General features: G+C 42.3%; 1 protein-coding gene across 2 annotated transcripts in view; it reads right to left on the bottom strand.

Annotated features, from left to right (window-relative positions):
* Window positions 1-24,564, bottom strand: part of CAMK1D (calcium/calmodulin dependent protein kinase ID) — a 250,640-nt gene that overhangs the window by 141,868 nt on the left and 84,208 nt on the right. For both annotated transcript variants that reach the window (XM_048963146.1, XM_048963135.1), the window contains exon 2: window positions 15,761-15,892. In XM_048963146.1, coding sequence (XP_048819103.1) covers window positions 15,761-15,892 — 132 coding nt within the window. The remainder of the gene's footprint in view (window positions 1-15,760; window positions 15,893-24,564) is intronic.

Below are 24,564 nucleotides of genomic sequence, written 5' to 3'. Positions count from 1 at the left end.
TGTGGGCTTATTGATCCCTGTTGGATTTTGCTTGGATTCAGGCAATAAACACAAGTAGAGGTCCAAGCCCTTGCCCAAGTGGGGCATTTTCAATTCATTTTCCAGGCATCACTATGGTCAGAATCTGGCCCTGTGTCTCAGCTGTAGGGACGCGCCTGTAATGACATTCAAAAACAGCCTCCTTGAGTGCAAGGGTGATCTGGCATGTAATTTTGCCTGACTTTTATAGCTTCCAGAGCTCACCTGTAAAATTCCACTGTCTATAAAATACAGAAGGCAAATTTGAACAAACTGCAAATTTTCATGGAGGTTCACAGTTCCTATTCACATTCCTAGCATTTGACTACACATCTTTCAGGTTTTGTTTTTTATTTTTTTTCCCCTCCTATTCTGAGCGTGGAGAAGAAAAAAATGCATTGGGAATTAACTGCTTGGGAACCTCATTCACAGTACAAATTGAGAAACCCTTCTATTGAATCTTGACTCCTTGCTCCCATGACATTCTCCCTTTCTCCTGGATTACGCAATTATAATAACATTAAAGTAGCCATGTGCTATGTATAAATATATTTACTATTTAGAGTAACGTGCACATGCATTATGCCTTGATGGAAGGGTGGAATACTACAAGTGTAGTGATCCCAAGGAATAAGCACTTCTGTTTTGTCACATGACAAGTCATAGAATCACAGCATGGCTTAGGTTGGAAGTGACTTTAAAGATCATCAAGCTCCCACCCCTAAGTCCTACTGGCAGAGCTATAGAAAAGCTTCCAGTCTCACCATAACAGACACTAGACAACTTCTTTGATCAGCACCAACCCCTCAATGTTATCCAATGTTAAGAGGATAAAGCATGAGGAAAACTGCTTACCAAACAGCCTGATCACCTACTCAACAATGTTCCACTTCTGTTCCAATACAAAGAGATGCACAGCACTGCAAAGCAGTTTTTAACTAACTGTTCTCTCCCAACACTGCTTTTAGCTCTAGATAACAATGAGTTATTTACGAAACTCAGCAATACTGATGATTTTGCTTCAGAAATGCTATTTTATTTGGGCTCTGCAACAGCTCAGCCGGAGTAGGCTCAGGGAGGAGATACTCTTTTAGGACCCTCCAAATGAAAGGCTTAGCCTGGAAGAGGCTGAGAGAAGTCCTGTTTGCTCATGCACTCTCCCCATGTAGGAGGAACAAACTGCCTTACTGCTTTTTTTTTTTTTTGTCATCTTACCTTCACTGCGATTCCTAGGAAAATCACAGTGCAGGAACAGGCAAGAATTGGTTGTGGCTCCTGCAGGCCTGATGAACAATGCCATGGGCTCAGGTACTTACAAGGAAAAAAATATACACACAGAGATTTCCTAAAAGCCATATCCAATATTAACTCAGCAACTGCACTGATACTGGAGGCACTCAGCATGTGCTCCATGTTGGTTTTAACCTGCCATGGCTGGTTTCTGCTTTCTCTGCAGTTGATTTTTTGTTTGCTTGTTTTAATTTCCTTTTCATTCCCCCCCCATGCTTCAGAGAGGTGTTTCCAGCCTGTAGCGTGCAAAACACGGGGGGAAAAAATAGAAGAACCTGCCAGTTCAGACAGTTGAAAGCTACTGCTAGAAAGCCATTTCTAGAAAAAGCTCTTGGGCTTTCACTCTTTCATTCTCCTAAATACAAGAAATAAATTGCCTTCAGTAATCAAGGAGATGATTCCCCCACCAGAATCCCTCTTTTTACCCAGTTTCCTGGTACTTCATGTTCTTGTCTGGGGGTCTTTATCATATTTCACCCCCACAGCTTCACTATCCTCCCAGATCAGCTCTCCCTACCTCTCAGTTACTCAAACCTCACAGGAGCACTTAATAAATGAAGATAAAATACAGCTGAGGTTTATCAACAAATCAAGTGCTCTTTTCAGGATTACACTACTCTGCAAATGCATTTTTCCTCCTGTCACTCTCCCCATAAATCATAATGTGCCATGAGAACACTTTTAGCTGCAGAGCGCACATGAGGGAGGACTCCAGGCACCAGCCAATGTCTATAAAGAAGAGCTCTACTCAACTCTGCTTACTGAAAACAGACAGATTACACAAAACAAGCATCCATGTGGGGAGAAAATTAAATGAAGATTTTTGAAACAAGTTAAATCCAAACAAATGGGGATTAGAAGGGTGTTTTTAAAATTAGGAGATGTCTTCGTAGTTCCAGTGAATAAAAGGAGGGGAAAAAAAAAGTATATTCCTCTTAATAGGTTTCCAATTTAGTGCTAGACATGTTCTGACATGTAATTAGGGTGAGAAATACAAAAATATAATCCATTCCATTGAGACTGCAAGCTCTGTACTTTGAGATGCTTCAGGGTTTGCCCAACCCCTGAGCTGCTCTCTTCAGGGATGCAGAAAGCCAAGGACCATGCCAGGAGGAATCACAGTGCTAAGGGACTCCCACGACCACATCCTGAGAGTTAGGGCTGATGTTTTGGCTTACAGTCCAAAGTGAAGCCCAAAAACAGAGAGCATTGTATCCTACATGGATGAGTTGGGCATGAATATGGTGTAGGAAATTTTATAGCTGAATGTCAAAAACTAAAAGGTCTCCTAACATCCCCAGTCCACAGTTTTCAGTGGGATCCAGATGTGTGACATAGTCTGCATATGACCCATGACCCAGGTCTCTACAGTTTATAAGACTTCCCCGTATGTAAATTTATGCAAAGCGTAGCTTTCTATAGTCATCAACATACCCTTTCTACAAAATCCTCCACCAGTTTTACTGCTAATACATTTACTTTTATCAGCTACACTAGGAGCTTATTCAGCATTAAAATGGAACAAATCACGTTCAGAAAGAAGTGCTGTAGGTACTCCCAGCTTGAATAGTCGTTTAACACTCATTTACAGGGAAAAAGATAGTGAAAAACTGCCAGAAATATTGACATTAATCTTCCATTTCAAGAGCAATTCAAAGTGATTCCAAATATAGTTGGTCCTATTAAGAAAACAGCTCTTGGGTAAGAGTGCAAACTGTGTCACCATAAGAAAGAAAATCAGAAGCATGTGCTTCCAATGAAAGAAGGAATTTTAAACCAAGTCAGCAACTCAGAGCCACGACAGTAATTCAGAGCCAAGAAGAGAAAACTTCTACGTGCCATCTCCATCTTTTCAGGGTGAAGTTTGGTGGTGAACTCTGTGCCTGGACTTTTCATTTCTAGAAGGAAAACTACTTCAGTGTCGGCAGCAAGACAGGGGAGGAGAAAACCCTTTTTTGTACGATAGAGACCACTTTCCTGTTACACAAGCATCTTTTTGGATCCCCTTGTTCCAGATCTACAGCTACGTGGAGGGAAGAGGACAGGGAAGAGGACATGGCAGGTCCCTGGCAGATTCCTCCTCTGCAGGGTGAAGTTAGGACTCAGTAACAGCAGCATAAATCAGCTGCAACACCACAGAACTCCAGTTTACCTACCTATAACCCAGAGGTGGTGGAGAGCTACCTCAATGAGGAAGCCACGTTCCTGTGTTGGCTGAGCTGTGCTTCAGTTACATGCACTTGGAGATGGGATAACTACCTTTGGAACAGTAAAGCCACGTTGATTTATGAAATACTAGGAAGAAAGAACTGATTTTTTGGAGACAGTAGTTTAGGAAACACTGGAAGCAAGAATGGATGCTGTACAGCACATCTGCTGTGTTGTAAGACCCTATGTGCTCACTGTGGGACTGCAGAAGGTAAAAGCCCACAGTCCTCAGCTTAGGGCTTCTTTCCACTTTTGCTTTGGGCTGAAATTCTCAAGGGAACCTCGACGAGTCATGTAACCAAGTTCAACAGCTTTGAATTTTCCTATTGACCAGAATAGCATTAGCTCATATTACCCTCGTCTATTTGCTAACGACAAGCGCTCATTTACCCATGCTGATGCCACACAGCCTAGATGCAGGCTTTGTGCACCATATAAGGGAAGGACAATGCCTTCAAGATCTAAATGCTGCAGGGCACACAGCAGCTCTACCCACAAGAAATGTTCTCATGTGCCCAAGGAACACAGAAGGAAAGGTTTCAAAGTTCATCATGAAGGTTTCTGCTTCCCTCCCAGCAGCCACGCGCAGGAAAGCTGAAAGCAGACAGCCATCACAGTTACAGTAAGATTTTATCTTTAGAATGGGAAAAACCTGCATTTCTGTATAAATGCAGATTAAGGCTGCATGTGGATTGTGCCATATTCACATATTTGTTATGACTCACAGAGAGTTTAAAAACAAACACAAAGCTTTTTCCCTTTGTTTGCAGTTAGAAATCCTGTATTATTCCTTCTAAGAGAAAAGTTGTGAACAGCTGCTGTTTTCTGTTCTAATTACCAAGTTTACAGCAGACATGGGATAACCAGATTGCACTGCTCCAGAGTACATCTTGGCAAAGCGTATGATGCCAAATATGGCTGCTGCATGTGGACTCCTCTGCTTCTAGTGGATGGAGGGGAAAAAAAGGATGAAATAAGAAAAAAATAAGCACATGTTGGTATATTTTTCAAAAAAAGTATGTCAGCAAGAGTCAACTCTTGTGCCCGGTGCCCATTCCACCATGGCCTGAATTAGCTGAGGATGCACAGACGCATATGTGTAAATCCAAAAGGGTCCCAGTTTAATCCCTGGTGCGTCAGTCAAGACAGCAGATATCACAAAGGTATGAAGATATTTGAAGCAGGCTGTTATTCCATTTGGTGGAACCCAAATGGAGTATATATAGAAGTTTTGGATTAATCTCAGGAGGAGTCAGTGCTGGTGTGCAAAAACATACCTGGCATTTGCCTTGCATTTGTCGGTTGTTTCTGATTCAGTGTGGAGCTATAAAACACCCTAGATTATTTGCTAATGCTTCTTGCTAATATTTCCAAAGTTCTAAACAAATTTTGACAATAAAGAAATCAATTTTGTTAAGATATGCATTCAAAAAAGATGGCTTTGTCTCTAAGAAGGCTTGAATTCACCTATATCTATTCCCTTGGGGGAAAAAAAAGCAGTAATAGGGAGGCAATAGAATCCCTATTCAACGTAATGCTCCACACTTTAATTTGATAAAATATCTGGCAAAGTAAGAGCTGCCATACGTTATTATAGAAGTGATTTTGTAGTCTGCTCACAAATTGCCAGTACTTAAACCAACCCACAGTTTTGAGTACTTACAAGGATTAAGAGCTGGGCAATTATCTGATAACAAGAGAAACACAGAAACATGGATGCAAAGAAGGAAAATATTAAGTTTACTTTGAAAACTAGTTTGATTAAAGTCCTGTAGCTGCAGAAGCATGACCCCATAGCATGGCCAGTCTTACTTCTGGATAAAATAAATCTATTCTGCTTAAACTAACATCATATGAATATAAGGTATGTTAAAAAAAAGAATTTCTGATATGTATTTTTTAATTTAATTAATTCATGATGAGATAATTATCTCATAATTATTTTTTTCTTGGTCAAAGATGAAATCCATAGCTGCATATCTCTTATTTTACTTCTTTTTTTTTTTCTGCAAAATTCCTAGTGAGCACAAACCACGTATCCGAGTAAGCATTTTAAGACTGAATCAATATGTGGTACAGATGACAACTGCAGGATTAGTTGGCAAAATACCAATTAATTTATGCAACTGTCAACCCAGGACGTATTCAAAACACAAAGGTAGCTTCTAGGTTTAATATGGTGCAGCTGAATGTGGAATGGAGTGAAAATATTTTGCCATTTTCTTAAGGTAAGAGCCAGCTCCTTGTGCCAAACTCTGGTTCCAGACATGTGGAATCATGACCTTAGTAAGAGAGAAAATGTAATTGTGATTCATCTTCTATAAATGAAAATGGAAGGCAGAATCATAGGTTGGAAGGGACCTCAAAGCCCACCCATTTTCAACCCCTGCTGTGGGCTCAGTGCCCCCATCAGCTCAGGCTGCCCAGGGCCCCATCCAACCTGGCCTCGAGCACCTCCAGGGATGGGGCACAGCTTCTCTGCCCTCTGAGCCTCACTGCCCTCTGAGTAAAGAATTTCTTCCTAATGTCAAAATTAAATCTCCTCTGCTTTAGTTTAAAGCCATTCCCCCTTGTACTACCACTGTCAGAATATGTAAATAGTCAGTCTTCCTAATGTTTATAAACTCCCCTCGTGTTTATCAGGAGGCTGCAATGAGGTCCCCAGAGCCTTCTCTTCACCAAGTTAAACAAGCCCAACTCCCTCAAACTTTCTTCATAAGAGAGGGGCTCCAGCCCTCTGAACAAATTAGTGTCCCTCCTCTTGATCTGCTCCAACATTTCTGCATCCTTCCTGTGCTGGGAGGCTGAGACCTGGACACGGTGCTCCAGATGGGGACTCCTGAGGGCAGAGCAGAGGGGGACAATCCCCTCCCTCTCCCTGCTGGCCACTCCTCTGTTGATGCAGCACAGGATACAGTTGGCCTTTCAGGCTGTAAGAGCACACAGCTGGCTCATGTCCAGCTTTTCATCCACCAGAAACCCAAGTCCTTCTCTGCAGGGCTGCTTGCAATGAGTTCTTCTCTCAGTCTGTACGTGTATCTGGGAGTGACCTGACCCAATTGTAATACCTTGCACTTAGCCCTGTTAAACCTCATTAGGTTCTCATGCATCCACTTCCTGCCCCTGTCCAGGTCCCTCTGTTTGGCATCCCTTCCTTCTATTTTGTCAACTACACCACTCAGCTTGATGTCAGCAAGACTGCTGAGGATGCACTCAATCCTACTCTCTATGTCATTGATAGAGATGTTGAATAGCACCAGTCCCAAGTTGGATGCCTGGAGGACACCATTCATCACTGACCTCCATAGAGACATTAACCACAACCCTCTGGAAGAGAGTTGCCAACTGAGGTGTTTAAATTCACACTGAGTTCATCAACCACAAAATTGGCCCAGCAATACCTCTGCTGGTCTAATTCCACATAGTGGAGGCCTAAAATGCAGTGGTTTGTATTCACAAAGCACTGTAGCATGCTCCTAGGAGTAAACAATTGCTTTAGACAAGGAGTGCTTACGAAAACTGTCATGTCTGATAAGATTCCTGTTTCTACCTCCACGAACTGACATTTTTGGAATACTTGTTTTTTTCCTGCCTGTACGTTCTGATCCACTTAGAAATGCATATCTGATGATTTCCTAAGCAAGTGAGATGTGAGCTTAGATGCAGCTGTGTACCTTGAGGAAGCTTCCAGCTGGCCTGATGAATCCTACCTCGCATTTACTTGTTTCACTTTATGCAGCACTTTGAAAATTATACCCTAATTCACCGCTCTGCAATGCTCTATGTAGCAATGCCATGGATTTTAATAGCAAGAAAATGAGATACAGGAATATCCATTGAAGTGCTTGGACTGCACTTGTAAATAACTTATCAATCATTAAAATATGGCAGTTGTGTGGTTAAGCTAGCTGGCTCCAACAGGGCATCACAATAGCTTAATATTTAACACTGAATTCCTCTAGTTAATGTTTCAGGATTAAATCAGAAAAGAGGCAAAATGCAGTTTGTTGGTAGCATTTTGACAATGACATCTTCACTTTGCAAATGCCATGAGGCCTGTAAGTAGCCTTTTATACTTCTTCCAAATGAAGAAATGGCTTTCATGGGGAAAAATTGTAGCATAACAACTTTGTTTCGGACCAAGTATTCCAGATGACCTACGAAGAACCCTATGAAAAAAGCAAGAGGAAGTATTTCACTCAGTGGAGCCACTTAGGATCACATCTTCAGCACCAACGCTTCCTGGAAGATTTAGACTGCAATGAGCTGTGAAAATGCTTTCTCTGTTATTAGTGCACCACTCAACAACTTGCATTCTCTAAACACAACCCCACATCTACCATGGTGTGGCTTGGCCAAACAGATACATGTCCTCCTAAGCAGGGACTGGGTGCTCTATGAGGCCCTGCTGGAGGCAGGTGCTCACCAATAAGGCAACTCTGCTTTGAACATGTGGGAGTGACAGAGACCTTATGTGTCCAGATATAAGGCTGAGTCATTTATCAAACTGTTGGATCTTATTAAAGAGTCTTTATGCGTCTTGACAATTTGTTCCTTTTAGGTAACAGACAACAGCACAAATAATCAGGAACTTGTATCAATGCAATAGGCTTGTAACCATCTTCCTGAGTAATAAACACATAAAAACAGGGTACGTTTTGTCATTTTTCAGCTAAAAGCTCTGAAAGGACCCCAGCTTTGTGCATGCAGTCATGCAGACGATGGACTCTGCATAAAGCAGACGCTTGGCACAGCTTATACTGAAAAACACGTTCTCTTAATTTGAAGGCATCTCGGAGTAACTATTTCAGAAAGCAGCTGCTTCTTCCAAAGTTACCAAATTAATTCTCATGCAGGAGCACTGAGCTCTGCTGTACGCTTATCCCCCTAGACCTGCCCCCATCTCTTGGGGCCCATCTTTTGAGATGAGTCAGGGCACAGGCTGACCTTGAGGAACAGTTATGCAAGGGATGTTTGGTAAAGCACCGCTCCTCAGAAGGAGCACAGCCACTCCATCACCTGGAAATCAGGCTACAGCTTCTCACACTGTAGCCTCATTCAAGGGACACAGCAGTCTCTGAGCACGCTGCAGGAGGGCAGGCTGAAACACTGAAACTGCACACCACTGAAAAGCTATTGAGGAGCACGTTGCTTAGTAGTAGATAAAACTGCGTATGAGAAGAGATCACAGATTTTGTTTGTGTTTACTATTTCCTTCTTCATTGAATGTATTTTAGGATTTTTCAGATGCTGTGATCTGCTTCCCTACATCAGCTTATATCTAATCTCAAATGAAATATGATCTGGGCAGTCCTGCCTGCAAAGTCTTCCCCTGCAAAGTTTCCAGCATCTCTGATCAAAAATGGTGTCAGCTTTGTTTCAGATTTCACTATGCTTTTTTTCCACTAGTGTGAATTCTTTGCAGCAAAATGAGCTGCTTAGCAAGAAGTCAAGAAGTAGTGCCAAGATAACGCTATCTTATGCCATACCTATATATATAGGGTCAGATTCACTTTTGCCTGATATCTGAGAAGGGCGACTCATGCTGTTTGCATTTTCTTCATTTGGGTGATGATCTCATGGGCCAAAGCTGATGTCAGCTTTAAGTTAAGCCCAAACAGCCCCCTACCCTGCATGTTGTAGATTTTGGCTCCTTTCCATGTCTAGCTTGCCTATCTAGGGGCCATGCCTGCAGTAGTGCCTAGCACTAAATGTGGCCCCATGGGCAGGGATGAAGTCCACCCATGTGTAATGCCAACAAATATATCCTTGGGGCAGCCCTGTTCTTTGACCACTGACATCACCATTACAGGATCAGAGGATGGCTTGGGTTTGAAGGGACATTTAAGATCATGCAGTTCCAACCCCCTGCCATACACAGGGCTGCCCACCACCAGCTCAGGCTGCCCAGGGCCCCATCCAGCCTGGCCTTGAGTACTTCCAGGGATGGAGCATCCACAGCTTCTCTGGGCAGCTGTGCCACTGCCTCACCACCCTCTGGGTAAAGAATTTCTTCCTTACAGCTTACCTAAATCTCCCTTCCAACCAGTATCACTCCCCTACCTGGGGAACCCTGATCTACCCTCAGGATCCTGCTGGAGATGCAGATTTTGGGAAGACCTGGGTTCTGCAGCTGGCAGGGCTCAGAGCTCAGGGAGGGCAGACCCAGCTTTCTGTCAACAAGCACTACCGCAGCGGTGTGTGCAAGCCAGGTTTTAGCTAGTAAATCTATGTAAAAGCTTTCTCTGAAAGTGATTACTTAATATAACAACCAGCTGTCTCTTCAGTTCTTGCTGAGGCAGCCTATCCTCTTACCATTATTCACAGAGTGGGGGGAAAAAAAAGGAAAAAACAGCAAGCCTGTTTTGTCTAAAGAGTAAGCAAAACTTCAGAGAAATGATTTTTTCTGACAGATAGAGTTGCCAAATGTTTGGTGTTTTTTTTTTATTATTTTTTTCCTTTTCTTAACCATCTCAATCATTTCTTTAAAGGAAAAGAGCTCTTACTACTGGAGCACCAAGAGGTAATTAGTCACTGACTACTTAAACACCAGTCCCACAGTAGTTTCTTTATACACCAGTTACACAACCTAATTACCATTGCTTTTACACTAACACTCCCTACCACAGGATCTGAGTGTCTCTTCTTCAGTTTGTCTGCCCCTGTGCTCCAGCTGGGTGACCTCTCATAGAAAAATAATTGCCATTGGAAAGCATTGGTGGGCACCAGCAGAGCCTCTGGATTGGGAAAATGGAGTATGGGACCACCCAGGCTTGCAAGAGCTTTGTTTTTTGAATTGAAAGCATCCAGTGGGTTGAACAGGAGATTCTAACCTACAAAGTCACTCAAGAATATTCATCCAAATTAATTAAATGCCTAAATTTGTGTTAAGCTGCATTAAGTTTCTGCATGAACAGTTTTATTCAGAATTAATGTTGCCTTTTATTTGCACAGAAGAGTTTAATGAGAGATAACTAATGGATTTCAAAACTACATGTTGTTTCAGCTTCCCGGAGACTATGGGGTTTGCCTGGGATGGATAAGCCCTTACAGAAGTAAGAGCTGAGAATAGAAGTTTTAGGAGGAGTTTCTCATCAATGGGCTACTGAAAAGGAGCAAAACATAGAATCATGGGATCATATAGGTTGGAAAAGACCACTAAGATCATCCAGTCCATTCATTAACCCATCCCCACCATGCCCACTAACATCCCTCAGTGCCACATCTGCCCTTTCCCTGAACACCTCCAGGGACAGTGACTCCATCACCTCCCTGGGCAGCCTGTGCCAATGCCTCACCAGCCTTTTCCAAGAATTTTTCCTAATATCCAGCCTGAACCTCCCCTGGTACAACTTAAGGCCAGTCTCTCTCATCCTATCGCTGTTATCTGGGAGAAAAGACCAACCCCCACATCACTACAACCTCTTTTCAGAAAGCTCTACAGAGTGATAAGGTCTCCCTAAGCTTCCTCATCTCCACACTAAACAATCCCAAGTCTTTCAGCTGCTGCCCATAAGACTTGTGCTCCAGACCATTCACCAGCTGCTTAACAGGGATCATGTCTTCAGCCTGCATTTAGGCATGACTCAGATTTGTAATAAGGAATTTAATGGTGCTTCTCCCCAAAGATTTAGGAGATTACAGAGCAGATGAGAGGGGGATATATCTAAAGAGTTTATAAAATATTTTAAAAATCCTCGTTCAACAGAAACTAACTGAAGCAGAGTCTGATTTGCTAGCTAAACAGCATCTGTTTAACAAGACTTTAATTTGTACATGTGGCTGCTAGGAAGTAATCAATACACTTGGGTGCATTGATCCTTCTCTTCATCTTCCCCTGACTCAGCACTGAACCTGTGCAGGTATTACTTGGAAAGTTTCTCTTCAATAAAAACGTGTTGTAGCCAAGAAAAAAAACCCAAGGTACATTAAAAAATAATAATAATCAAGCATATTTTTCTGTCTGACTCCTACAAGGTTGTTTTGTTCTACTTCTTTAGAGCTTAGACTGGTGCGTTGCTGCATCCCAGCTCTTCACACCACCTACTGCCTGCAGAAACCCGTCTAACAGCCAATTCATCCTTCAGCCTGTTCACACCTGCACAGTTATCATAGTGGGAATAAATTGCCACTATTCTACAGAAAACAATGGAAGAGATTGCATTTATCCTTCTGCTTAAAAACAGAAAAGTGTTGCTTTCTGAGCAGGTTATGAAACTCCCCACATTTCAGGTCAGAAAAAGTTTGTGTAACCCAGTGCAGTATTGTTCCTCTTGAAGAGCTAGTTCACAGAGCTGAAGTGTTTCCAGAGAAGAGCAATGAAGCTGTAAAGGGTCCGGAGAACAAGTCTTCCAAGGAGCAGCTGAGAGAACTGGGATTGTTCATCTGCAGAACGCTCTGGGAGACCTTGCTCTCTGCATCTGCCTGAAAGGAGGCTGTGGTGAGGTGGGGGTTGGCCTCTTCTCCCAAGTTAGAGCAATAGGATGAGAGGTAATGGCCTTAGGTTGTAGCAAGAGAGGTTCAGATTGGATGTTAGGAAACATTTTTTTCTCATAAAGAGTGGTGAGGCATTGTCACAGGCTGCCCAGGGAGGTGGTTGAGTCACCATCCCTGGAGGTGTTCAAGAAAAGTGTAAATGTGGCATTGAGGGACGTGGTGAGTGGGCATGGTGGGGATGAGTTGATCTTTGGACTGTTAATTTCAGTGGTCTATTCCAGCCTTAATGATTACATGATTTTCTCCCTGCTACGAAGCATCCCTTTAGGCCCAGGTTCAGCAAGGTAATCTCAAGGAGTCCACTGATTTCACAGGGATCAATTATCATCCAAAATTAGGCACATGCTTAAACGCTTTGCTGAGAAGAGGACAAAAGAATTTGTCAGGCTGGAGCTCCTGGATTAGCTGCACGCATCACTCATGCCAGCACTGCACCCAGCAGCGAGCTCCTTCCCACTACGTCCCCACCCAGAGGAGTCTGCAGGGAATGTTGCCATGGATTTCCACGGGAAACAAGAGAGTCCATATTGGAAGAACCCTGTTAAGGTTGCTAGGCGTAAATATTGACTTAACGGCTCTTCCGTCTTTTTTTCTTTTTTAAGAACAGATTTGTTGGCCACGGAAAAATAAAATGTTGGAGTGTGCATGATTCACTCTGGCACTGGCACAAACATGCAGATCAGTTGGCTAGCAGTTCGCTCCTCTGTTAGCAGAACATCGCTTCTAAAATGTGTCATTTTGTCTTGGCAGCAACAGTGGCCAAGCCCACAGACAGGGAGCATCCAAAAGATAAAATCTCCTAGCCTACCTTCCATGAACTCTGCATGGGCATCATCAGCCTTCCCCAGCACAGAGTGTTTGGTTAGCACTTCCAATGCATTTTTAGGTGAGACACAGAGAAGAGTTGGTAAGACACTGTGATGCTTTTGCACTAAAAACCTAGACCAGAAACTTCCCTTCTTGGACCCACTCTCCTGCATCTGCTGATATGGGAAGGGAAAGCCAAATGTTCTGCAGGTGAAGCTTCTTGTTCAAAATGTTTTTTGCTGTTTCACAGACAATAAATATTTAAGACAGAAGACATTTCAGGTCATGCTGGAAGTCAGCAGAAGAAATGAGAGAAGATCCAAGGGTTTTTATAGAATCACAGAATTGTAGGGGTTGGAAAGGACCTCTGGGGATCAAGTCCAACCCCCTGCTGTAGCAGGATCACTACAGCAGGTTGCACAGATTTTGGTCATAACATTCATGCTTTCAATCCTGAATTCAAAAGATGTTATTAAAACATGACTTCAACAGACAGCATCATGCAAACCTTTCTCCATCTTGATTCTGTCAGATCTGGGTGATTTTGGCAGGACTGACATTGGGACAGACCTCTTCCAGAGGGTACAAAGCACATTTGACATTCATTTGTATCAGTTCTGGACATGGTCAGCACCATCTAGTTTATTGGGCATGGTGATGATGGATTGATCGTTGGACTACATGACCTTGGTGGTCTTTTCCAATCTTAATGGTTCTATGATTTTATGACCTCTGACTGTCTCCAGAAATGTCTGAAGGGGAGACAAAGAGTTCTCTTGCATTTCAACTTTGCAGGGAGTCCTCTGGGACTTTAATCCCATCAGAGATTATGCACTCCAAAGACATAATGCAAAAATAGAAAGGGAGAACAGGATGAACAAAAGTGCATATTTATATTTGCTTTGCATCCATCCTCTGCAGCTCTGCACAACCCTCACAGGGAACAGGGACAAATTCCTCTGCCAGGCATCTGCGTGCATCCTTTGCAGAAGTGGCCAATTAGTGCATGCCATGGCATGGCTGTGGCAGCCTGGGGCTCTGGCATCCTACCCACTGATCAGACATCACATGCCATCCCTACTTGGTAGAAAGCTACCAGAAACAAAGGCAGAATGGATAGATGCCTTTGGAGCTTAGCAACAGCTGCTCAGGACCCACTTCACCCCCTTTCAATTCTGGTTTTACTTTTTAGAGGCAGATAATTCATTCAACAAAGAAGCAGGTTGATATTTTCTCTCCTCAACAACAGAAAATAACAAACTGGATCTGTCTAAGTGTTTCCTTGGTGGTGCATACAAATTCAGTGCTGTGTCTGCTAGCAAAGATGCCTATTTTCAGAATAAATACAATGACACGCAAAGTTTATATTACCAACAGCTTAGTAGGAGACACCAGATTAAGAAAATAAGACAGATCTTTTTTATGGCCCTAGTGAATGTAGGATGAGAGACAAAGTAAAATGAATTGTATGAAATTAAGGACTTTTCTGCTCACAGACCTGGTTTCAGCTGAGGCAGAGTTGATTTTTCCTCTGCAGTGTCAGGTATGATGCTATGCTTTGGCTTTAAGAGAAAAACAACTTTGATAAAAAACCGATCCTTTAGTTGTTGTTGAGCAGCACTGCACAGAGCCAAGGGCATCTCATACTGTTCTGCCAGTGAAGGGGCTATGGGGATACAAGAAGCTGGGAGGGGACGGGACCAGGACAGCTGATCTGAACTGGCCATAGGAATACTCCATACCAAACATCATCACTCAAAAAAACCTTGAAAAACAGTGCTGTTGGCTGGGGGAGCAGCTCCTGCTTGGAGACTGGCTTAGCATCGCTTGGTGGGTGGTGAGCAATTGTGTGTGTGTCACTTGTTTATATATATATATATATACATACACACATTATTATCATTACTTTTTTCTCTCTTCCTTTTCTGTCTTAATAGTTTTCATCTCAGCCCATAAGTTCTATTTTGTTGGCTTTTTTTTAATTATTCTCTCCCCACTCCCATTTGGGGCAAACAACTCTGTGGTGCTGAACTACCTGCCAGGTTAAACCACTACACCCACTCCATCCCCTGCCACTGCAGTGAGAATAGCCCAGCCCAGATGCTGCATTCTCTGCTCTTAAACCAATATATACGAGTATCAGGGGAAAGACCCACATACACAGTGAATGTTTCAAGCTGCTCAGCATCCATCTGTATAGTTGTGCTATGATTTCAGTGAAAAGAAAAGTTGCTGTTAGAAGAATAGAACAGATCATATGGACCAATCCTAAAGTCACTAATCTTTTTCCACTAATTAGAAAGAAATTCAAAGATGACAAGTTCAAATCAGGTGAGATGAATGCAACCTTCAGAGCATAAGATGAGGATGAGGTCAAGCCTCTAATGACTGCAATGAGTTCATAGCAGTCATGAGCTGCTTATTTATGCCTTAGTTATGTCTTACACTCACGGACAGGAAAGAATTGCACATCATGGACAATTCTGATAGAAAGAAGTTGCCCTGGGATGTTCCTTCCAGATGTACCTCTCCATGGTATGGGAGCCTACCACCATCACCTACAGCCATCTGTAGCATCTATAAGTTTGATAGCAAACAGTGCATAATCTGCACTGAGCACTTGGAAAGAACAACCCTGCTCTTACTGTGCTCAAAGCCGGTGACCCAACTGCTGACATTATTAGTGGGAAAGGGCTTTGCAGGCCATCATAAGTTTTAACTCCTCTTCAACGTCACTTTGCAGTCATCTGGACTGGCTTAATATAAGAGAAAACCAGAGCATCTCTCAAAACATTTTCAGCCTCATTTAATCGCGGGCGTTCTTGTCTGCCTGTGACAGGCTGAACAACCTACCAGTCACACTTGTCAATCATTGCTCCTGTTTCTTCAGTGCAGGAGCATAAGGGAAACAAAGAAGCAGAAATGAAGGTCTGGTACTTACTTCCTCAGGACAGCAATTTCATTCTCTATGCTGCTTTCCTTCCCCTTCAGTGCCTTCTTGGGAATGCACTTGACTGCAAATAGTTTCCCACTAGCTCTTTCTTCAGCCAAAACAACTTCAGAGAATGCACCCCTGAAGGAAGAAAAGACAAGAAAAGCTCAGGTTTTAAGCACTGTCATTTCTTTGGAAGCTACTAATTGAAATTAGGCAATCGAATCTCGTTCTGGTGGGTTTTGATAGCTGCAGTTGTTAATCACAGCAATACCATTACGGAAACACAGTGAAAGATGCTCTAGCATACGCAGACATTTACATTCACACAAAATATGAAAGGCTTACCAAACCCAACAATATTGATAAAGAACTGTAATCCAGTAGAGGTTTGAGCAAAGGCTAAAAATGTGAAAGCACCACTTTCACATACAGGGGACAGCTGATCAATGATGCACTTTTTCTCTTTCTGAGGTTTTTTGAGGTTGAATTTGCAAAGTCCCCGGGAGTAAAGGGACCTCACTGACCACCAGAGGTCAGAGCCTCCGCTGTGCTCCTCCCTGGCAGCCCCGAGCATCTCCTCACCCTTCCTCACTCCTGACTCAGACAGGGAGGCAGAATTCTTCTCTGCACACAGAGTTATTCCACAGAACAAACGGCTGTGTAATCGCTAAAGCCAAACAATCGGATTAAATCACAGGTCCAAATGGCCGCCTGAACAGCAGCCTCCCCGCAGTTGCCCCAGAGAGGATTACCCAAATAAAGGATGGAGAAACACCATCACACAGCAGCCAGTCACTAACTGCTAGGAGTGGGCAGTGCTTTACCTTCATTAGGTTATTCCGTAACAGTATCATTGACTGCACTCTTCCTGCAAAGCATCTGCAGCTGACTAAGAGGCCAGGAATACATTACAGGCCTATGTGCTTTTACTGTTCTCAAACTGCTTTTGTAGTCCTTGAGCATCACTGGGACACTGAGCAGGATTAGCTCATCACTGTTTTAGCACTGAGGTACTGGGCAAGGCAGTGCATTGGCCTGCTAAGGACCAGCAAATCCCCTTCACTGAAGCACCTGACTTGCCCAAGAAGCACCAGAGAACCACACACTTGTCTAACCAGATCCTAAACTAATTCCACCAGCAGAGACTTGTAGAATGGCTTGGGCTGGAGAGACATCAAAGCCCATCTGCCTCCAACCCCTGCCATGGGCTGGTTGCCCCCCATCAGCTCAGGCTGCCCAGGGCCCCATCCAACCTGGCCTTGAGCACCTCCAGGGATGGGGCATCCACAGCTTCTCTGGGCAGCCTATGCTGGTGCCTCACCATCAGCAGAAGGATCATATTTTATATACAAAACACAGAAGAGGCAAGACAATAGGTTACTCTGTTCTACATAACTCTCTGAGGAGAAAGCTAAGGAGCAGGCTAAGCAAATCCACCCCTGATCCAGTCCGCTCCTAAAATGATAATATTTGACCACGTCTTGCTACCACACTTTCCCTACCTTTAATTGTGATCTGATTTTTGGGTGGTCCTGTATGGAGCCTGAAGTTGGACTCAATCTTTCTGAATCCCTTCCTGCTTGGGATATTCTATGATTCATTTCCCATGCTCATTGCTTATCTAGATGTTTACAGATCAACAGAAGTGTTTCCTGGCCAGGCGCTTCAGTGACACAGTCAAGCATCCATGACCTCACCACCACTTCCCAAGTTGCAGAAGAGCTGAATGAATTGAGCCAATGGATAATTGAAGTGGGCAGAAAGAAGAGGATGCTGCTCTGGAAAGAGATGCCTGTTTACACAGAAATACTTTGGCCATTAACAATAACTTGGAAAAGAGACAGGAAGTTTAGGAATTTATTAAAAACGATTTTTGCAAACTGACAGTATGCCTCCATGTGGCAGTGAATGCTTTGCCCCATTTTTTGGTAAAAAGGACAAAAAAAGAGCCAGACTCATTCATGCTACTCTGCAGGAATGACTTTGTTTTCTACTTTGTATGTTATCTGCCATCGCATGTCTTAGCATCATGGACTCCAGCTGTTGGAGTAACAAAAATGAAAATTAAGCCACCCAATGTATTTTTGAAGACTATTCTTTGCTTTCCTATCATCAATGGTCCTAATTATTTTGTTCATTAGTTCTTTTCTCCTGACCATCCTGCTTGGGACAGTCAACAGCAGAATTGCAATAAAATCTTTTTTTTCTGAGAAGTCTTAATTCTCTTCAGTGCTAATTGGTTTTGGCTTCAGAAACTCACAGGGCAGCTCCCAGCTGTGTTTCATGAACTCCTTAAGTCCTATCTGCTCAGGCTTTCACCAGCTGTATCTTGAACAATCTTTTTGCCTGTAGTTAAGTGCTGTGTAAAGCAGCAGCATATCCATACTGGTCATTTACTGCTCACATAGCCCTCTGAATGTTTACAGTATTATAAAACACGGAGCTTCCATTGTAATCTGGATTTCATTGCTGTTCTAAGACAACAAAATAAATGAAATCCCTTTATATCCCTCTATGCAATATACCCAGCTTTGGGAAATGTCTATGTTTCAGCTGGGTTCATCATTTTGCTGCATTTCTTTTGCCACATACCAGGGCAGCCATGGGGTTGAAAGAAGACACTGTGAATTTAAATGCAATGTTTGGGAACTCTGAGATATAATTATGAAAAACAATCCCATATCCCCTTAACAGCCTTTAAAGCCCATTAAAGCATGAAATGAGCTGAACCTCATCTAAAGCGTTCACACACATGCCAGCCCTTGGCACTGATGGTCCACAGCTCCTGTGGTCACAGAACAAGGGGGAGGAAATGAAGTGAAGCAATGGGAGGAAAGAGAAAGGAGGGAAGAGATGCAGAGAGAGATCAGAAAGTTAAAGGGATAGGAAAGAGAGGTATAGGATAAGAAGAAAGAAATGGCAGAAGAAAGCATCAGCAAGCAAAAGGCAGCAAAGACACTACTGCAGTCTGCTGGAGTCAAAGGAGAGTCAGAAATAACAGCACGTGGATGGACAAGTGATTATCTTCATTTCAAACACATTGTTGAATACACCCACACTTAATAGTTCATTTCAGCCCCCCACTGAATCCCTCTTGTCTTATGCACGAATAGATAAACATTAAAGTCAGCAGAACAAGGCTGCTCAATTTCTTTCTAGCAGTAATATATCGTACAGAAATTCTCCACCTTCACAGAAGACATTCCCAGAACTACCAACATTGCAGGCTTGCTAAAGAAGACATTCACCTAGAAGAATTAATGTGCCCTTTAAAATCAAAATGTTAATGAAGGCAGCAATTTATCTTTGAGAATTCATTACTTTATTTTATTGAGGGTTAAAATGATTTGCGTTCAAAGTTCTGCCAAAATGTCTGGGGTTAGAAAATGGGGGGGTTTTAATTCTCTTTCCCCAGTAAGATGTGGGGCAATATTTATTTTTACACTGTGACACAGATTTTTTTTTTTTTAAGGCCAGAGAGAAGAGGTTAATTAATTTAAAGTTATGATTTCAAATGGTATCTGCAGTGGTTGGGATGATCCATGCCCAGCAGCTGGGAAATGTCTAATGGCTACCTTTCCAACAGATCTCAGGACTCGGGCCTTTGTCCTCTGAACTAGGGCTTTCAAACCCCCTCTTGTTGTAAACTAAGAAAATATCACAGTTTTGAGGAAGAGGGACAGCAGTGCAAATGGGTACCCAAGAAACTTCTGCAAAAATTAAACCACCTTGTTAGGTGCCAAAATAGAAGTGCAGCAATTGAACCCGTTTCTGAAAGTTATGACCATGTTATCATTTACCCTAGAGGACCAGCTCTTTTCGAGTTTCTAATTAAGGCACTGGATAATTTTATGATCTAGAGCCTTTTTATATGACTTAGGAACAGTGTAAAAGGAAAAAAAAAATGACCTGACTTGTGACTTTGAATTAACGGCAAATTCTAGAAGGCGGCTGAGACCTTCTGACTTCTCATCTCATACTTATGGACCAAGCAGTATCCTCTGCAATGACAATATTTATGGTTCTAATTTTCTTAAACTGTTTTTCATTCCATTATTTTATTTAATCTAGGTATACAAATTAGGATTTTGAGGTTATCACTGGAATGAATGGTGTTCATAACCAAACAGATTGGATTTTTAGTGGCATGGTTTTATGGGTGTGGTGGTGATGGGTTGACAGTTGGACTGGATGATCTTTGTCTTGTTCAGCTTTAATGATTCCATGATTCTCTGTTAGAAAGCAGAGGCTGCAAGACCAGGTTATCCTGAAGACCAAAGCAAATAAAGGCCAAATAACTTTTCTTCGTCTGTGGGAATAATTACTTAGTACACTTAATTTCAGAAATTCAATGAACAACAACACAGTTCAACAATGAACTGTGACAGCAAATCTGTTGACATTCAGCAAAAAAAAATACTCCTGTCACAGAAACACTGACAAATGAAGACAAAGAGTTGATGGAGAGATAAAACTTAATTTTTCCATTTGCAGAGACCTCCATGTTGAACAGTTTTCCACTGCATTAGCAGGTGCTCTATCACACTAAATCAACAGACATAGTCAGGAAACAGATTTCACATCTTCAGTCAGTGTATAGCTAATGTTCTTAATTATAGTACAGTTTGCCTTCTGTGTGTACTTTGCCCCATGGAAAAAATTAGTGAACGCTCATGGTTTGAAAAATATACCACATCCATCGGGAAGTCACTTTGAGATGGGAGACTAACAAATGAGTGAAACCAATCAAACCGAAAAAGCCATTTCCATAGCATGGCTTTGGTAACCACATATCAATTCTGCTCCTCAGCACCCCAGGAAAAAAAAACAGCATTGAAATAGCTGCCCAGACAGGGACAGGTATTTAAAGAAAAAATCTTTCCTGGCACTTGTACAACTTTTCCCATGGCCCTCAAGGAGTAACTGAGGGATAAGCTCAGGTTATATGTATAATCAGCATATACAGAGGAGTTTCTGGTCCTGCAGAATATTTTCCTATTAAAACATTTTTCATCAAAAATAATCTTTTTTTTTTTCTTTTTTTTTCCCTAAATCTTCTGCTCAGTCATTTCTGTACAAACATCCTCATTCTCTCAAATTCCAGACTTTTCCCAACAGAAACCAGAATCAAGACTGGAAATAAAGAGTTTTTGCTCCAAAGTCGTGTCTGTGAATTTTCTAAGGTTTACAGTGACATTTTCAACAGTTCAGGATTACCTGAATGAAAAGGTAACAAAACCAAGGTATGGAGGGTGTTTTCACCCAGCCATGAACAGAGGAGACTCTTGGGACTGTTACATGTGGTACAGAAGTCAAATATTGCTACAGGTTCCCAGCAGCTTAATGTAAATATATGTGAAAGTAAACACGCATACCGGTCTGTTTGCTGCCATCTATTCTTCAGAGGACAAATGCTTTTTCTAGCTATTTTCATCCATCAAACATACCATCCCAACCCTGCAGCCCCTTCTACGGCAATGCTTCCTCCACCTCTGCAAACACAGGAGGACCATGATTAACACTCCATTAACATTGGTGTTTTCAGTCTCACTACTTATTTAACTTCCATCAGACCAGCCAAACCAAAAATGCTCTTTTCTACCTTGGGGCAAGGTAAATCTCTTCTGCAACTCAGCTGACCATCAGGACTGTGTCTGACCTGGGATCCCTTCTCTATGTCTGATCCTGACCCATTCCTGCAGGAATGACCCACAGAACTGCTGGTGTCCCATGCTGAAGCTGCGATTACAAGTTCTAGATGATAAACAGCACTTTTTGAACTGTGTCCAAAACACTGTTGATATAACTTGGTGAACACACAAACAACAACAAGGGGCAAGGGCCGAAAATGCTGTTTGTTGCACGTTCCTGTACAAGAGCAGCAGCTTTCTGTACCACTGAGACATCTCTCTGCTCCCCAGACCACTGTCCCATGCCAATACTCTCAGTACTTTGCCCAAGCTAGGACTTTAGGACCATTGGAGTTAAACATTTGTCTGCAGGTTAAATGGCCACCTAACCATAAGCCAAGAGGAGCCTGGGAATTGGCATGCATAGGGACAGACCGTGTGTCCTTTAGCTCAGGACTTCATCTCTCCCACAACCGTGTTGCTCCCCATCTAGTACAGCTTCTGGGGAGAGGAACCACACCAACACAGATCTCTGCTGGGGCTCATAGCTACAACCATAATAGAGATGATGGAAGAACTTCTTTACTCAGAGGATGGTGAGGAACTGGCACTGCTGCCCCGAGAAGCTGTGGGTGCCCCATCTCTGGAGACATTCAAGGCCAGGCTGGAAGGGGCTCTGGGCAGCCTGATCTGAAGGGGGCAACCAGCCATGGCAGGGGGCTTGTAACCAAATGATCTTTAAGTTCCCTTCCAAAATCAGCCATTCCATAATTCTACGATCATAATCCAGGTAGAGATTCTTCTTCATCCTCCTTATAAGCAAATACTTTAGTTTTCTCCCAACCACTACCACGTAACTCACCACAATGGAACAAGAGGCATGAAGCTGTGTGTAGTCACCAACAGTGCTTGGATTTAACTTCTACTTTCTTGGTGACTGTTATCTACAATTACAACAACAGCTTAATGTTTTGACTATTTTTGTCACCAGTCAGCTGCAAGAATATAATGGCACTTTGAGGCTTATCATTATTTCTTAGTTTTGCTCCTCAATACTTAAAATTCTCCGAGAAAAAAACAAAAAACAACTAGAATTAAGACTGAAAATCCATCAGCTACTTAGAGAAGAGAGACTTCTATGAAACCATCAAACACCAATTTAAAGTTGCATGTGATAAAGCATGAAATTATGACACTCCTACAACAGCAGAATGAAGGCACCAAAGCACATGAGCATGAAGCAAGAAAAGCTGGTATGCACAGAGCAGGACAAGGATTTGGTGCCATAAAACTTTGGCTCAAAAGTGAGTAATTCACATAAAACTCAGAAACTAAGCTAAAAAGAAAGTTTCTGTAGAAACTCTCCCCTTTACTGAGATGAAATAATTTGTTTTGGCTGCCTGGTGTATGCTAATTCAATAGGAAGTTATGCAGTCTGTTCTAGGACAGAGATGCATGGATGCTAAAAAGGGAAACTGGCCCAGCACAGATTCCCAATCATGTTTGTTATAACAGTCCTCTTCTTTCCTGAACTACTTGCTCCTTTCTGGTTAATTCTGACCCCTATTAGAAAAGGAAGTGCTGTCTTTAAAGGCCGATTACTTATTTTTCAGCCTCTGTGACAGTCACAGTAAAGCCATCCAGAATCAAAAGCAAAACACATACTTTCTGTAATGATCTCTTCCTTCTAATATACATTTCACAATTGTGCTGTTAAACACTTTATTTTCCTGATGATCAATTTCTTTCCAAACATTTAAGTGCTTTTTTTTTTCCCTTTCATCTTACAAGACAAAAGGAGCTCATTGTCTCCCTGGCAGCATTCTCACAGGGAATTAATTTTTGTTTTTCTAATAATGACCTCAAACCGTTATTGAGGTGTAAGTGATCTCCATAATGCATTCTCATCTTCTGACACTGATATTTGCAGGGTTGATTACAACGCATCTGATTTCTGGAGATCTTATCTGGCCATATAAACTAAATTACACCAATCTGGAAAAGCATGTTTCTTCCTCTTCCTCCACATGGAAACGTAAAAAATTATCTGGCACACCATGGCTCTCTTCAAAGAGGCTGGATAAATTTAGGAGCAGATGGATGACACTGCAACTTTCATAGCAAAGCAGAGCATAGGTAAGATTAAACTAGCAACTGTCTAAAGAGGAAGTAACTTAACATTTGGGTCTAAACCACATGAAACTCCAGTTTATCCAGGAGTTTTACCTAAAGGTGTCTGGACCTTCACAAATCCAAGTTCCATTAGCATGCACAGCACTTCTTGATTTCACATGCTATCTCTTTATAATGCAGAGCCTAAGCATCAGTTCTGGTGATCTTCCTCAGTAATTAAAAGCAAACAGCAACATTACTTGTAGTTCTCAAATGCTGACCCTGTTTTTCAGGAACTGTATGATCCATTCTACAAACAAGGGAGCTGAGGAACAGAAACCACATAGGCTGATTCTTCTTAAGTAGCTACTCATTTAAAACCCAAGAACTTTACATAATCTAAAAGGACACCCTTTACAATCCCTTTTGTACTCAACAGAGGACAATCTCCAACAGATAATTACATTCCATTCTAAAATATATTGAGGGAAGCATGCTTTGATCATGCTTAAGTCCCTTCCACTGACAATCCCATTTTCCATTTGACTCTGGGCAGACATCATCTGAGATGCCCAGAGACTGGTGCCACGATGCCCACTAAGAGCTGCAATGTCAGCCATGGGAAAGCTTACTTCAAGGGAAAGTTGAGCTTGACCACCCAGAATTAAACTTCTCTGGCCTAATCTACATGGATATTGATGACATCTGAGCTATTTCCCCATGGCTCACATGACAGACAAGAGATGGCCAATACAGCAGTGCTGTCAGCTTGTTTTGGGGTAACTAACAGTGGTCAGATGAAACACATCCTAAATACATCACTCGGTCTTCATTGAGAGCAATGGAAGCCTTGGGGGAGAGGCCTTAACTGAAATGTCTTAACTGTCCTTCTAATGCACAAGACCTGAGTATGCAGAATAATGATACATTCAAATCAAAGCTAGGATTAGCACTTGTAAGACTTCTATACCCATGAACACAGCACACTTCCTGCCTATTTCAAGGACAAATTTAGATAATCAGATCATGTAACCAAGGCACATCTCCTAGGATCTGCCTCTTCCAGAC

This window comes from Lagopus muta, chromosome 1 (genome assembly GCF_023343835.1).
Source record: "Lagopus muta isolate bLagMut1 chromosome 1, bLagMut1 primary, whole genome shotgun sequence".
Lineage (NCBI taxonomy): Eukaryota > Metazoa > Chordata > Aves > Galliformes > Phasianidae > Lagopus > Lagopus muta.
Note: the sequence above shows the minus strand (reverse complement) of the source record. Positions and strands in the feature narration are given on the sequence as shown.